Genomic DNA, 14,827 nt, shown 5'->3' with positions numbered 1-14,827 from the left:
TGTTATATTAAGAGTAAAAGAATTGAAGCCGTTTATGTTATGTTCACTATTATTCCTCAGAGATGCTGAACTTGAATATCTTCTGTGGTTTTGTTGGTAGTGTGCCTTCGTATAATTTCAGTAGAAGCTGTTTGAAATGAAAACAGTTCAAAAAGACAGCATCACCTTTTTTTTTTTTTTCCCATTAAAAAACCATTGGTAAATCTATGTGGAGAGAAGTGTTAACTATGTTAAGATAGGACTTTTGTCCATACTCAGCCCACATACTGGCATGTTACTCTTATAAGCAAAATTATAATGGCAAAAAACTGGAATGAAAAGCTGTACTCACTGAATCTTTCTTACCTAGTTATTTCCTTTTACTGGGAGACACCTGAAGGTCTGTACAAAAGGATGGATACAGGCATTCAGGCAGGTGAAAATGTCAGGACCTCTCTATGGCTAGGCAAAAGCAGCAGAAAGGGAGTTAAAGGAAACTTGTGCAGTTATAGGAAACTTTTATATTACTATATAACAGGGAAAAACTTTCTATTGGGATTTAGACAACTTCTAACAAGATAAAAATAAAAATGTGATCTTCATCCCAAAATCTTTTAAAAAAATCTATTACCAACATACCACAGGTGAACTGCCATGTTACTGGTTTATCTTCTTTTTTTAAACTGATGCTCATGTCTCTGTCTTTGTTTTTCAGATATAGAATACTAAGTTTGCTACTTGGAAAAGACAAAGCATGGCTTCCAACATGGCAAACCCTGCTAACCATTTGCCATACTTCTTTGGCAATATTACACGTGAAGAAGCTGAGGAGTATCTGATGCAAGGAGGAGTGAGTGATGGACTATACTTGCTCCGGCAAAGCCGGAATTACCTGGGGGGCTTTGCTTTATCCTTGGCCCATGGAAGGAAGGTTCATCATTATACAATTGAAAGGGAGCTAAGTGGCTCATATGCTATTGCAGGAGGCAAGTCGCATGCCAGTCCTGCTGAACTCATTAACTATCACTCAGAGGAAGCAGATGGCCTTGTCTGTCTACTGAGAAAACCTTTCAACCGACCACCAGGCGTTCAACCCAAAACAGGACCCTTTGAAGATTTAAAAGAGAACCTCATCAGAGAGTATGTCAAACAAACTTGGAATCTTCAGGTAAATACAGGCTGACTTTGCCATAAAGTGGTCTTTGATTTAGGAGAAAAGAGATTGCAGTGTTTGTTTCCAGCTGTTGCTGCTGCTGTTTCATAATGGAATCATAGCTGTTTGAGTTTTGAACAGTGGGGCTTTTTTTCCTCCCAATACATGCAGTAACTTGGTCATAAGTGTAGTTTTCCTGAACTTTTACAAAACTTAAGACTTTTATGATATCTTGGGCTAGCATAGGCTTATCTAGCTCTGCACTAACCTGTGTCATCAGATTTCCACATGCACCAAAAGTTAATAGATGATACAAGAACAAGATGATGAGCAAGATACAGAAATGGTTTATTTGATTGCTTTTGATTCTGAATTTTTATGGATTGATATGCAGGCAAACATGGTGATATGGTGAATTGTTTTACATCCTTCCCTCTTAGCTGACCTTGTTTCTGTAATGCTTATTTAGATTATGTCCAGAACAGAACCTGATTTCTTAACCACCTATGCATCTTCAGTACTGCATGTGTCAAGCAGCAATGTTTCATGCTGAGGAAGACAGGCTGGACTTCTTCCTTAGAATGACTGTGAAGAAGCTAGTCTTAACACTAGTGTAGGAGGCTGCAACAGGAATACTATTTCACCTTGGGATGCCATGAGTTACCATTATGAGCTCATGGAGTTATGCTAGGTTTGTCATCTCTTTTGGTACTAGCAAGTAACCCTACATGTTCTGCTCCATGAAATATGTGGAGCAATGCCCAAACTAGAAAAGTCTGAAATTTATACTACATTTACTATAAGTGCTGAGGCTGACATTTTTTTTCTGATGAGTCTGAGCCCAGTCTAGAAGGAAGTTGTTGAACTCAAGTTGAAGACTGATGAAATGAGGGGGTTTTCCCCTCAGATTCTGGGACAAATTTGGAAGTGATAGGCTGTAGATGGGTTTAGAAGTGTCTAGGTTATATCTAAAATATTAATGTAGTTCACTCTAAAATTGAGACTGTCCTGTCTGCTTTGGGGAAATTTGCATTGATGTCTTCAATGTAGACATGTTGCAACAATGCAAAGCATGTTCAGTTTATTTCAGTAAACTGCTGTAGGATATGTAATATGGAGGTATGTTATGACATCTCAGGGTGGCACTGAGTATATTTAGCTATGTCTCATTAGCATAAAAATATGACATAATTTTCAGCTGAAGTACTGATATATCACTAAGGGCTTAATTTACTGGTCATTTTTCCATCTGTTTCTCAGAGGTAAAGGAAGAATCCCAGCTTTGTGATGTTTAGGTTACCATAAGTTAGTTTCTGGTTTAAAATCTTTATAGCAACCAGATCTTTTCCCCACATACAACAGATACATGCAGATTTTGGATGTCCCAAAAGCAATCCAATACTGGGAGTCTACCTGTCATGTTTTTATTGCAGAAGATGGTTTGACTGTCCTGCTGTGTTTTTACCACTCTATAGGGGCATGCTCTTGAGCAAGCTATCATTAGTCAAAAGCCTCAGCTGGAGAAGTTGATTGCCACTACAGCCCATGAGAAGATGCCATGGTTCCATGGGAGGATCTCTCGGGAAGAGTCAGAACACCGTATCCTCATTGGGTCAAGAAACAATGGAAAATTTCTGTGAGTGTTTTTTTCTGTGGTATTGCTGTTTGCCACCAGTGTTAGTACACAGTTCCCATGAATGAATCTCAAATGAGAGTATGGCCTAAAAGGTGACTTGTTCACAGTGAGAGACCCCAGTCCAGCATGATATACATGACATAAGCATTCCTGTACTAAGCAAGTGTCTCCAACATTAGGTTTCCACTTAACTAAAGATGGGAAACTATAGCAAAAGCGTGGGTCATCAAATACTAGGTTTAATTCTAAAGGGAGCATCAGAAAAACTCAATACAAGAAAAATTAATTGAACTTTGTTTTATAACTCATAAGCAATACTAAGTGACTGTGATAGGTTAACCTTAGTCCACCAAGCCACTGTCACACTGCCCCTCCTCAACAGAACAGGGAAAGAAAACAGGATGGAAAAGCTTGTGTGTCAAGATGAAGACAGGGAGATCATGTACCACTAATTCCCACTGGCAAAACAGACTCCACTTGGGGAAAAGTAATTTAATTTATTGTCAGTTGATACTGAGTTGGAGATCAAGAGACAAAGACAAAAACATAAAAAACCACCTTCCTCTCACACACCCACACCCCCAGTTTTCACAGACTCAACTTCCCTCCTTCACACCCAACTCCACTCCCCACCAAGCAGCGCAGGGGAGGATGGGTAGGAGACAGGGCTGCAGTGAGTTGGTGACAGCTTCTCGCTGCCACTCCTTCCTCCTCACGCTGTTCCCCACTGCAACATGGGCTCTCTACAGGAAATATCCTTCAGGAAATATCCACCCACTTGGAGGGCTGCAGTATGGACACCTGCTCCACCGTGGCCTCTCTCATGGGCTGCAGGGGACTCTCTGCTCCAGCGCCTGGAATGCCTCCTCCCCACCTCCTCCTCTGCCCTTGGTGTTTGCAGTGCTGCTTCTGTTTCGTGTTTGTTTTTTTCTCTCTCCATCACCACCTACCAGGCGTTTTTCTGCCCTTTCTTAAGGATGTTTTCACAGAGGCGGAGGTGCCGCATACGTGGCTGAGGTGCTTGGCAGTGCCCTGCAGGGGTCCCTGCATTGGGCCCAGTTGGAACCAGTCATGACTGGCTCAGGGCAGCCCCTGACCTCCTCACAGAGCCCCCCGCAGCCCCGCTGCCAAAGCCTGGCCACCTGTACCCAATATGCTGACTTACCAAAGTGGTAAAAATACAAACAATCTGCTGATGTTAACAACTGTTGGGATCCATGTCAGTTCTCCTGGGGGCAGTGGTGGTGCTTTGTTTTGCAGTTAAGCAACAGAAGGAATTGCTTTTACCTTGGTAACACCATTTTGTGTCTGCCACTGTCTGCGTTTACTCGACCTCATGATCTTTTGTTTTCTGAGTGCAAATGTGTCATTTAGGATAGTGACTAACGGCCATCATCTCGTAAGGATTAGAGACAGTCAAAATCTTCTAACAAAAAAGTTTCTCTTTTGGAAAATCCTAATTTGAAAAAAAATCAGTTTTCATTGAGCCATTTCCTTTCCCTCGCCACCCCCCCCACCCCCCACCCCCCCCCCCAATAGAAGTATTTATATAATGATAGAAAATGAAGCCTAAAGGTCATGGCCAGGGAAGGATCACTTAGAACTGTGTAATTCCTGAGAGAAATTTCATTGCCTACCTACATAGTCTTCTTCGGCACTCAACTATCTTTGACTTTTTTAAAACTAGTCCAAAGTAAAACTGTAGGAGTGAGTGCAGAATGGATGTGCTTCTTCATTACCAACTCTTTCACTTTACTTATTTGCTGTAATTGTGCCACACTAAGTGCTAATGTAGATGCAAACTTCATATGTTTCCATGTTTCAATCTTAATTGTCTGGAACTGGTAACTCCTCTAAATCTTTATTTCCAGTAGAGTTAATTCCTATCCTGTCAGGTCTTAGCTACAAATACTTTGAGTGTACTGACATCTCATTTCTTGAAATCTCTTTCCTCCCTCAGTCCTTGAACTTTTACTGTTTCACAATCCCTCTCACCCAAGTTGCCATGTGTCTTCACATTTTCAGCTCCATACTCCCTATTTCTTGGGATCACATCTAGAGGGTCATTTACTGGTTGCTTTTGTTGCCATTTGTAACAAAAAATTATTACAAATGTTTGTGGAGCCAAAGATTCCCCTTATCACAGATTCATCTTTTCTGAATGCTTCTTCCTATAGCACAGAAGTTTCATTGATTTGAACATGGTCACTGTCATAGATTACCAGCACAGCATTACCATACCACCTCTCTTTTTCATTGCCCTGTGACTTTGCTAGTTTCTTATCCTACTTGTTAGACATAGAGACATGTAATCTGAAACAAAGCAGCAACCCTTCCTTTTAATGACCTGTTTTTTTCTGAAGATTATTACTTTCCATATTAACATCTTACCAAATCAGTGTTGTATCAGCTGAGTCATGATGTTGATCATGTATTAAAGCTTCCAGCTTTTCCGGTTTACCTCTTACACACATTGGTTTCTATGTGGTCAAAGTGCTTCTCTTTGGGGAAAAAAAAAAGGAAGCTAGTTTTTCTTCAAAAAAATGGATCCCTTAACTAACATTTCTTAACAATAAGGATGAGCTTTGGAGTGAGGGAATGCAATTTTTTAGCAGACTTGGCACTTTCAATCTCTATTATAAAGAGACCCTGATCTCTTTTTAATCTTCTGTAAGCATTCCTACAGCTTTAAATAGAAATACTTCTCCAGCATTTTCCTGTTTCCCTTAGAGATGGCTTAGGAGGCATTTCTGGTGCTGTTTGCAGCAACATGCTCGATGAGCTGTGGAGGGAGCAGTCAGACCTTCTCCTGGGGGACTTGTTATGCCAGTGGGTGCATATCTTACATAGTTCTGCTGGAACTCAGGCAGCTGCTTTCACATCAGGTAGATAGATAAACCCATAGAGGGGAAAATACTAACTTTAAGGCTCTGTTTAAACCATGAGAAGCACCACTGGAGCTAAGATAATATGAAAATACAACTGATAGTATGTTTTAACTTGCGTCCCTCTTATTAAGGACAGCACTGTTTACTTCTGCATCTGTAGGGTGTTTTGTGATGCATTAATTGTTCTTGCATGGACTGCATATCTGGCAGGTTTAGACCTAAATTACTCTTATGCTCCCAGGGAAGAAATGGGGAGATCTTCATCTGCTCCATAATTCAGCAGCCAGAGCAGCAAGAGAAATAATGTGTTGTTCATTTGTATCAGAAATCAGTTATTTTTCCTTCCAGAGCTCTTGAGCTCTCAGATCGGTAGACCTAGAGGCTCATAGCAAATAACAAAAGAACTGTCTAATTCAGAGAGGTTTTCTGTTTTCCGCAGTGGTTTGCCTAACATGTGCTAGCTCAGCAGGTGTTGAGAAATAAACCACTCATTTGTTAGCTAACTGAAACAGTAGCAGCAAAATTGTTGAGTGCTAGAGAGGTGCATTGTTTTACATTTCAGGCATGGGCATCCCATGCTTTTTGCTTACCTGGAGGCAGCGCATGTCAGAATCTTCTGTACACCTGTGGACTGAAGACTGAGTTTGTGCTTGTGAATGTAGCTCTTCAGGGACTGTTTTTCTCACGTTGGTCAAGACTCAAGCCTGGTAGCTGACTGAAAGGTGAAACTTAGAAACATTCGATGTCTAAGAGAAGTTAACTTGTTGAGCTAGGAAATGGAGCCTGGGAACATAAAAGCTAGATTTTAAATGAGATGAGGTACTGTGAGGCTATGCAACAAGTCCACAAGCAGGTGCTAGTATATGAAAAGATAATCTTGTTTATTATGGAAAAAATAGTAAATTTTAAAAGGCTAGAATATCTCTGTATATTCTTTTAGAAGGGTCTCTAAAACTCATTACACCAGAAATCTGCTAACTGTCCAGTACAGCAGTCTCTGTGAGAACATATTTCTTCAGCGCTGCTTTGCAGCACTGCAGGATTATCAAATCTAGATTTTTTTCAATATAATAAATATGGAAATAGTTGAAAAGCTTCCTGACTGCAGTTCAAAATGTCATGATTAGCATCATAGATCTAACACTGTGATCTATCCAAGCTGCTGGAAAAGTTCTGAGCTAACTGTGGGTATTTTACTAGGAAATTTTTAAAGGTCTTTTTAAAGTTTTTCTCATGACTGAAAAGTAAGTGAAATAAGTATGTATGTGGGTGATACAGAGTTTGTTTTTAAAGTCAAAATTAGAAACAATACCATGAAATGACATGAAATAGGAAGCAGTGCCCAACTCTTCAGGAACAACACTCATTAAAGATTGCCACTCTAGCCACAAAATTTGGAGAAAAAACTATAGCAGTGGAATAGAAGGAAAATATGATATCTCTAAAATGACCTGAAAAGCAACAGAAAATAGAGAACTTTTTTAAAGTCTCAAGCCCCTGCTAGCTTCATTAACACTGCTGTGCATGCTGTGTAGGATGCTGGTTCTTACCAGACTTTTTTTGTTAGACTTTGCCTGGTAGGGGGCATAATTGTAGAATATGATGATAAATATTGTCTAGATGATCATAGATAATACTATTAATATTATCAATACTGTTATTAATATTGTAATAATTTTTCATTAATAATAAATAATATAATATTATCTATGTGAGTACATGCATGTGTGGACCAGTTGAAAAATTGATTAAAAATTTGCTAACAGTGACAGACCAGCTGTATAAAAAATGTTAGTTTTCTCTTCAGTTCCATATAGGAAACAACTCCAGTAAGTGTGTGGTAGCTCTGGGCACATCTTGATTTGTCATCAGTAGTGACCACTTCAGTTATATGAGCATGTGATCTTGCATATGTGTTAAGAACCAAAAATTCTGAAGCTGAAGGAAGATAAACACTATTTGGAAATACTGTTAAACTTAAAAATTCAACATTGAGGAAATTGTGAGTGAAGACATTGATAATTAGCAGTTTAGTCTCTAGAAACCTTTTATATGGGTTCGTAGTTCACATAAAATGTGAACAGGTGCATAAAAGGCAAGTAAAAAATAATTTTAGTATCATAAGAATGTCTTAAGTACGCACAAGATATACTAAAGAGAACAAACTAGTTTCAACTATTTGAATGACTTACAGAACTCATGGCTCCTCATGACATCTAGAGACTAAACTGTCTCTTACGTGTTACAGTAGTTAACACTACTAGCACCATTTCAGAATAAGAAGTTTTGAAGTGCAGTTGTCCATAAGAGTTTTCTTGTCTTTTGTCTCACCCAAAATTTGTGTTTCTGATACATGTAGCAGTCTATATTTACATTAATCTTACTTTCTCTAGGAATTTACCACTACTGGAGTTCATACTGAGCTAGGTGATTTATCTGACATTGTAGAGTATTCTTTAAATAAATTTACCAGTATTATGTTTGTATCCATAAATGGAACTGGACATTGTTGACATTCAGACAAGGTGAAAACAATCCTCCTAAACATGACCTTAATTCAGGGGTATTAATTAATGATGAAGTTCCTCTTCAAAATGCCAAGCAGTTGCTAGGCTTAGATGACCATAAAAATTTTCCAAGAGAAATGATAAAATGCAGACAGTGAACAGTGTTTCTGGAGGCACTGTATTTCCCTTCTCAGCAGCCTGGATGATGCCCACAGCTGTTTGGGAGAGCTGTTTACTGATCTTCAGTTAGGTACATAGTTAGGCACCACTTGCAGACCACTGCAGCAGGGCCATGACTTCTCAAGGGTAGCTCTGTGTGTGTGCTTCAGCAGCAGAGTGGGTCAGAGTTGTGAAGAAAAGATGAAATCCCTTTTCTACACAGTCAATGAGGCATGTTGTAATAGCATTTTTTTTTTACCCTCGGGGATTTTTTCCTCTAAAAGGAAAGGAAAGAGATCTTTTCTCTTTTCACTTGGAAGCAGAAAAAATTGAGACATTGTTCTTTTTGCTTCCATGCAGAAATAGAGACTTTACTAAAGGAGAGAATGGTTAGCTATTTACACAGTGTGTAATGATACTCCAGATACTTATTGGCTGCTATTTGGGTTATGTTCACAAAACCATAAAAATACTCAAACATAAGTTGCATGAAAATTAAAATCAATAACTAAACCTTCTTTTCATTGCATCGTGTAACAATTTGAGTTTCTCAGTTTCTTCTAAAATTGCTGTTCTAAAATGTATGTCAGAAAATCTAGATACCTTGGTGCTTCTCTAATGTATCTGTGAATTCAAATTTGCTCTCAGTGAAGTTGTTCATGTTTCTGATTAATCTCAGTACAATGGCATGAAGTGAAAGACCAGGTGATACTTCACTGCTGGATTTCTTCTTTTCCAAAATGCTTTTTTTAAAAAATACAGCTTTTTAAAATGAAGATTTTTTTGTTATCAGTTTGTATTGAAGAGCAGTAAATATTTTGTGTAATTTCAGAGCACGCTAAAGCAGATAGTGCATTTGGATTTTTGGATTTTTTTCTCAACATTCTGAAAATTACTTTTCATAGAAGGAAAGTTCCATATATGAAGAGAGCCCCCTAATCTGATGTGGTGACCCGGAGTAGTACAGGCAGCACCATCAAGAAGGTGTGAAAACCTTGACTTCCATTTGAAGATGTTTCAGTTTATAACCTTTAAGTTTGAGCAGCCTTTCTCTTGATTCCAATTTTTACAGTAACAGTAAGGTACTGGATACTGTGTACCCAGCTGGAGTTCTGGAGGTTTATCCTAACCCAGACAGCCATTATCACAGTTTGCAAAACCAGCATGAAATTGTGAAACATAGCCTGTGACAATGCTTGTCACCAGAGGCAGTAAAAGTTTTTGGTTTGGGCTGTGACGGTAAGTTCTATGAGGGTGCTTTTTGGACCAGTAAAGAATCTGGTTGCCAAAACTAAGACTTAGGCCATCATTTGGCTGTTGCTTCAAAGCTCTTGATAGTTCTGCTCTTCAGACATGTTTTGGAAGATGGCAGTACCTTCTGTTGTGTTTTGTAGGGATCCAAACTGTGCTGGTGTTGACTGGCTACAGTTTAAAAAAACATCTCGACCATAACCCCAAGAGAACGAGGGTTCTGGAACCTGGACCCTGTTCAGTCATAAGTGTTAGAGCGGAGATTTTTTGCATGTGCAGTGATAGAGCTGTCTGACAGAAGTTGCCATAACTGTTAACTGCTGGTTGGGGGAAGGAAGATCTCAGAAATGCAACCACAGTCTTACGAACCTGAACTCTGCCTAAATCCTGCACCTGATACTGATAGGGCTGTTTGGATCTGTGTCATGGTCCGTGGAAGTCAGGACTCCCTTCTCCCATTAATGCGTGTGCTCTCAAGAAATGTTTATGATGACTCTTGTGATAGCAACAACTCTTGCAAATGAGAATCAGTTTCAGTCGAGCTAATTGTATTGGAGCCACCATTGCCTCATGTGAAAACATGAAGGACATTTGTTACTGGGAAACAATCCATTGCATTTTTATAATCTTACTTGTGCTGTATTCTGAACAGCAGTCTGAATGCAATGAAATGCCATTCATTTGTGTTTTAGAAACAATATCCTCTATTCTGAAAATATTTTTCCAAGCCTCATTTGTTAAAAGCAAGTCAGAGGAAGACAAAGTAAAAATCATTCTTCATTTTATTGAAACCTGTTGCTCTCCACTGCTCAGTCAGCACAGGAAATAAGCACGCTGAGAAAATACCTGCATGTCATGAAAAACCACAATGTGTTTTAAGGTGCTTTAGAGACACTAGGCAAGTTACTTTGGTTTCAGAAAGAAAACTGACCCTACTTCCCTTTTCCTTTAGCTGGTGTCCCGTTCACATCTTAGGCAACAAGAATCACTCTGCTTGAAAAAATAGTTGCATGAGTAGTTCAGAAAAAAAACAATTTTAGTTCAGTGAGTCAGCTGAGGAACAGAATTTAATGCTTGCCTCTGCAATCTTCTGAGATGTGATAGCAAGTACTAGTGTTCCACCAGCTTCACAACATCTTAGTGAGCATATCCTGCTTTATTTCTTCTCAGGGCTTTTGAAAAACTCGAGAGTGAGTAGAAGACAGAAACAAGAAGTGTTTCAGTGTTGCTGAAAATTTTAATCTAGTTCTATTGCTGTCTCACTGTCAGCAGCAAGTGAACACAGGCAACTCAAACTAAAAGAAAAAGGCTGCTTTGAGATACTCTAATTATGATGGAGCTGGTACCAAATTCCTATCTACTCTGGGTCCAGTCACCAGAAGATACTGGTCTCAGTTTTAGGTAGTCTTGAGTACTCATAAAACAACTGCAACACTTCACAGGCATCTCAGATTTTACTTGCAGATCTGGAAAAAGGAGATCATCATGGCTACCTATGAATTTTAGACAGTGTTTGTATATTACATTCTGTGATCTCTCCCTGGTGAAGTTTATAGACCAGATATATACCGCAATACCATGTGAAATTTCATGTGAATTTTATGTGAAATCTGCAGCAAAGCATTAATGTCTTTACAGAAGTTATAAGAATTAATGATTACATAAATGTATGATTTACTTTAAATTCCCAGCCAAACAACAATCTGTTTCATTGCACAATGATTTTCCCTTTATTTGTATTTCACATTATATTCTTTCAGTATTTTATCTTCTGTACTGTCATCTCTTTATTTCAAAATAAAAGATACAGGAGACAAATCTTGCTTTAATGAAGGCACTTATATGTAGTTTTTAGTTTTACATAAGCTGTAGATGAGATTGAAGTGCAACTGCTAGTGTATGCTGGATCCTGGCTTCAAGACTTCTATGGGCTTTGCAGGCCTGCAGTGCACAAAGAGAGCACTTTGTGCACTGGACAGTGTTCTGTAGCTGCCTAGCAAAGAGCTCCACATCGTGGATTTTCTGTTGTCATCTTTTGCCCTTCGGGGGAGAAAAAAAAAGAAACTTTAGGGAATTCTATCTGAAAACAAATGACACTAAGAAATAAATGAAAGGCTTAACAAAATTGCTTCAGAAGATGCAGTGCTGATTTTGCTTTTTTTAATTCAAAAGCTTAAAGAAAAGAGTGACTTAAAAAAGAACTTCAATGAAGATGCTCATTCCTACTAAAGTGTAACCCTGAAAATCCCTCTTATTCCTACAGTATCCGAGAAAGGGACAGCAATGGTTCCTATGCCCTGTGTCTGCTCAATGATGGAAAAGTACTGCATTACCGTATTGACAGAGATAAGACAGGAAAGCTCTCCATACCAGATGGAAAAAGATTTGACACCCTCTGGCAGGTCTGTTCAATTTGAATCACTTGAATATCTGTCATCATGTTTCCATATAACTGACTAAGGCAGCTTGTTTTATTCTGCTGTGCAACAACACTCTAGCTAAACAGCAATGTGTTTTGGCAGGTTATTTGTCACATGTTTCCAACTTTATGTGCTTTCTATACATGAAGAAAATATATGTTAATGTAGAAAGCTATTTAAGTGTAGAGAGTTTAATAATTTTTAAATGTGATATTTCAGCTTGGCTGAGTTCAAAATTGCTGTAATTATTATTCAGTTAGCTGAACGTTCTCTAGGATGCATTTGCAAGTGACCATATTCAATAATAGTTATGCTAGGTATACTCTTTTGCTAATGTCTTTTATGACAGCAATAAACAGAATGCTAGGAAGCATAAAGGGGATGGTTTAGAATTCTGTACACATACTGCATTCTTTAGCTCTGAAATTCTCTACCTTCAAGGCTGAAAAAGCATAGTTTGCTGAGGGCTACCACCAAAACCCTGGTGAAGACTAAGCAATTAAGGAGTGCATAGTTGACTATGCCATAGTTGATAATAAAACTGACTACTGAAGAAATGACTGCGTAAATTGAAAATGCTAAGGGAGTTGGAACACCTGCAAAAATCTATGCCCTCTTGCTTAAAATTCTATTAAAACAAGTAAAGTGAGTCACAAATCTAAAATATGAGTCTTTACTTGCATATATTAATTCTTAGCCTTTCCTGTAAATGTCCTGCATATTTCTTTCCTGGAGTCACTGGAAATTTAAAAGCAGCTATGCTGTCTTACAATTTTTTTTAATATGTCTGCAACTCTTTCACTCACAGACCCCCTTCTTTCCACCCAAATGTAACAAAGCCAATATAGCAGTAATAAACCTGTAATAAAATGGCATGGAGGGGACAATCCAGGAACACAAATGGCCACAACTATTGGTGCTATACATTTATTAACTGCTTACATCCCATTGCGACTTTGAGGTCCAAAGAAAGCCTTGTGTATTAGGACAATTCCTTCACTGTAGTTATACCCATCTTGGGAAAAAAAAAATTAAAAAAAAAAAAAAGAGGGTGGAAACTCAGAGGTATAAAAAGAAGTGATTTGCTCAGAGTTACAAAGCTGGTTAGTAGCAGAACAAGGTGTGGAATGCTGAGTCTTAAAAATCCAGTTCTTGGATCAGGTTCCAGATTCATTGACAAGGTTACTTCAGAAACATGCACCCTGCTAAAGAGAAGTAAAGATGAGGTAAGAACATGTGCAGTAAAGATCTGTTGTATGCCCAGTTCATTTGCTGTAATATATACCAATTATTGTATATATGCACACAATTTTAAAGAGACAATATATTTAATTATGCCTCCCTTACCTTTTCATATATTTTTCTCTCCTTCTCTTGATTTTTTTCCCCCTCTCGTTCTGGTAGTTAGTTGAGCATTATTCATACAAGCCAGACGGATTATTAAGGGTTCTTACCATTCCCTGCCCACATCTTGGCTCAGAAAATGGTGAGTTATTTCTACTATTTTGATATGTATACATAGCCATGCTAATGATGATAAAGATGTGTGCATTTTTTCCACTTGCTGTGTAGGTGAGTACAGCTTATGGTAGATTAATGTTAGATAAAAAAAATATTAAATGTTAAATTTCCAGCTTTTCAATGAGTTAAGATCTGCCAGACCATGCAAGATGGAGGCAGATCCTGTAGCATAAGTGAGGCTACCAACTCCAGTTATTGCTGGCTCTAAAATTAATGTCAGATCCAAAACGTGCTTTGCTGCTCCAAGTGGCAGTGTGTGTTACTTGGCCCACACACATTAACGAGGTGGTTGTCCCAGCACTTCCTTACCCCAGGCTGAGGCCAGTACATCAGCAGTGCTGCTATAGGCATTCAGGTTGGGTGCAGTGAGAGGTGCACCCAACAGCTGAGTTGCTGGTAGATAAGGAATTACTTCCCATGTTGGGGAGAGCAGGACAGGACAAGGGATTGGCTGCACTGTGCTAATGCTGAGAATAGAGGTAAGAGACATTCTTTGATAACTTGGGGGAAGGGAGTCGAAGGCGGGGGTGGGGGAGTGTCCTGAGGTCCAGTATGCTCTTTGGCCTGTTTCTTCTTTAATGTCATGTTAAATACTGATGAGACCTTGTCCTCCCTCTTGTCCTGACTGCCAGGGGAAAAAAGATGCTTCTGACTGATCCTTGTCTAACTTGTGCTGTTCCAGAAGTGGTGTTCTCTCTCTAAGGTCGTCTTCCATCACTCTGACTGGATACCAGTGCCATGGTGAAAGGATATGCCTGTGCTTTTCCAGTACTTTTGAGCAGTACACTTCTGCACTGCATATACTTTTATCTCTGTGGCAGCAAGTACCCGAGTCACATTAGAGACAAAAGCAAAGAAGATGGGCCAGGAGAAACACTGTAAAGTGATCAAAAAACTAGAAACTTGGTCCCCTATTTAAAATTTTGTGTTCTTACAGTACGTTTCTCACCTTGCTCAGTATCCTTCTACATTTGATTCTTTTACAGAAACTGTTGTTTTTAACACTCGTCCTCCTCTTCCTGGAACCCCTTCTAAGGTAAGAGTAGGTGGTGATATAGCAGTAGCATTGATTTGAGAAGGCACATACATTTGAGAAGTCACATGCTGCTCTAGGAATCCTAATGCTTGGGTATTTTTGCATCAGTGAATTTGTTTTTCTAAGGATATAAGCAGTAAGTTGAATAAGCTTAACATTTTAGCATGGTTATTGCTTTCATCAGTGTTTTGCATGAGCTAATCATCATCTAATTTTGTGAATTTTTTTTATACATACAATGTATGTGAAAATCAGTATTTTTCATATGCAAAATGCC

At 38.8% G+C, this 14,827-nt stretch overlaps 1 protein-coding gene across 2 annotated transcripts in view; it reads left to right on the top strand.

The window, feature by feature from the left end:
• Nucleotides 1–14,827, top strand: part of SYK (spleen associated tyrosine kinase) — a 58,152-nt gene that overhangs the window by 22,916 nt on the left and 20,409 nt on the right. For both annotated transcript variants that reach the window (XM_074856482.1, XM_074856481.1), the window contains exons 2-6: nt 695–1,147; nt 2,608–2,768; nt 11,837–11,975; nt 13,398–13,479; nt 14,501–14,550. In XM_074856482.1, the coding sequence (XP_074712583.1) occupies nt 734–1,147; nt 2,608–2,768; nt 11,837–11,975; nt 13,398–13,479; nt 14,501–14,550 (846 nt within the window). In that variant the 5' untranslated portion in view covers nt 695–733. The remainder of the gene's footprint in view (nt 1–694; nt 1,148–2,607; nt 2,769–11,836; nt 11,976–13,397; nt 13,480–14,500; nt 14,551–14,827) is intronic.

This window comes from Strix uralensis, chromosome Z, assembly GCF_047716275.1.
Source record: "Strix uralensis isolate ZFMK-TIS-50842 chromosome Z, bStrUra1, whole genome shotgun sequence".
In the NCBI taxonomy this organism is placed as follows: Eukaryota; Metazoa; Chordata; class Aves; order Strigiformes; family Strigidae; genus Strix; species Strix uralensis.
The sequence above is the reverse complement of the archived record's forward strand: the minus strand, read 5'-3'. Positions and strand labels throughout refer to the sequence as shown.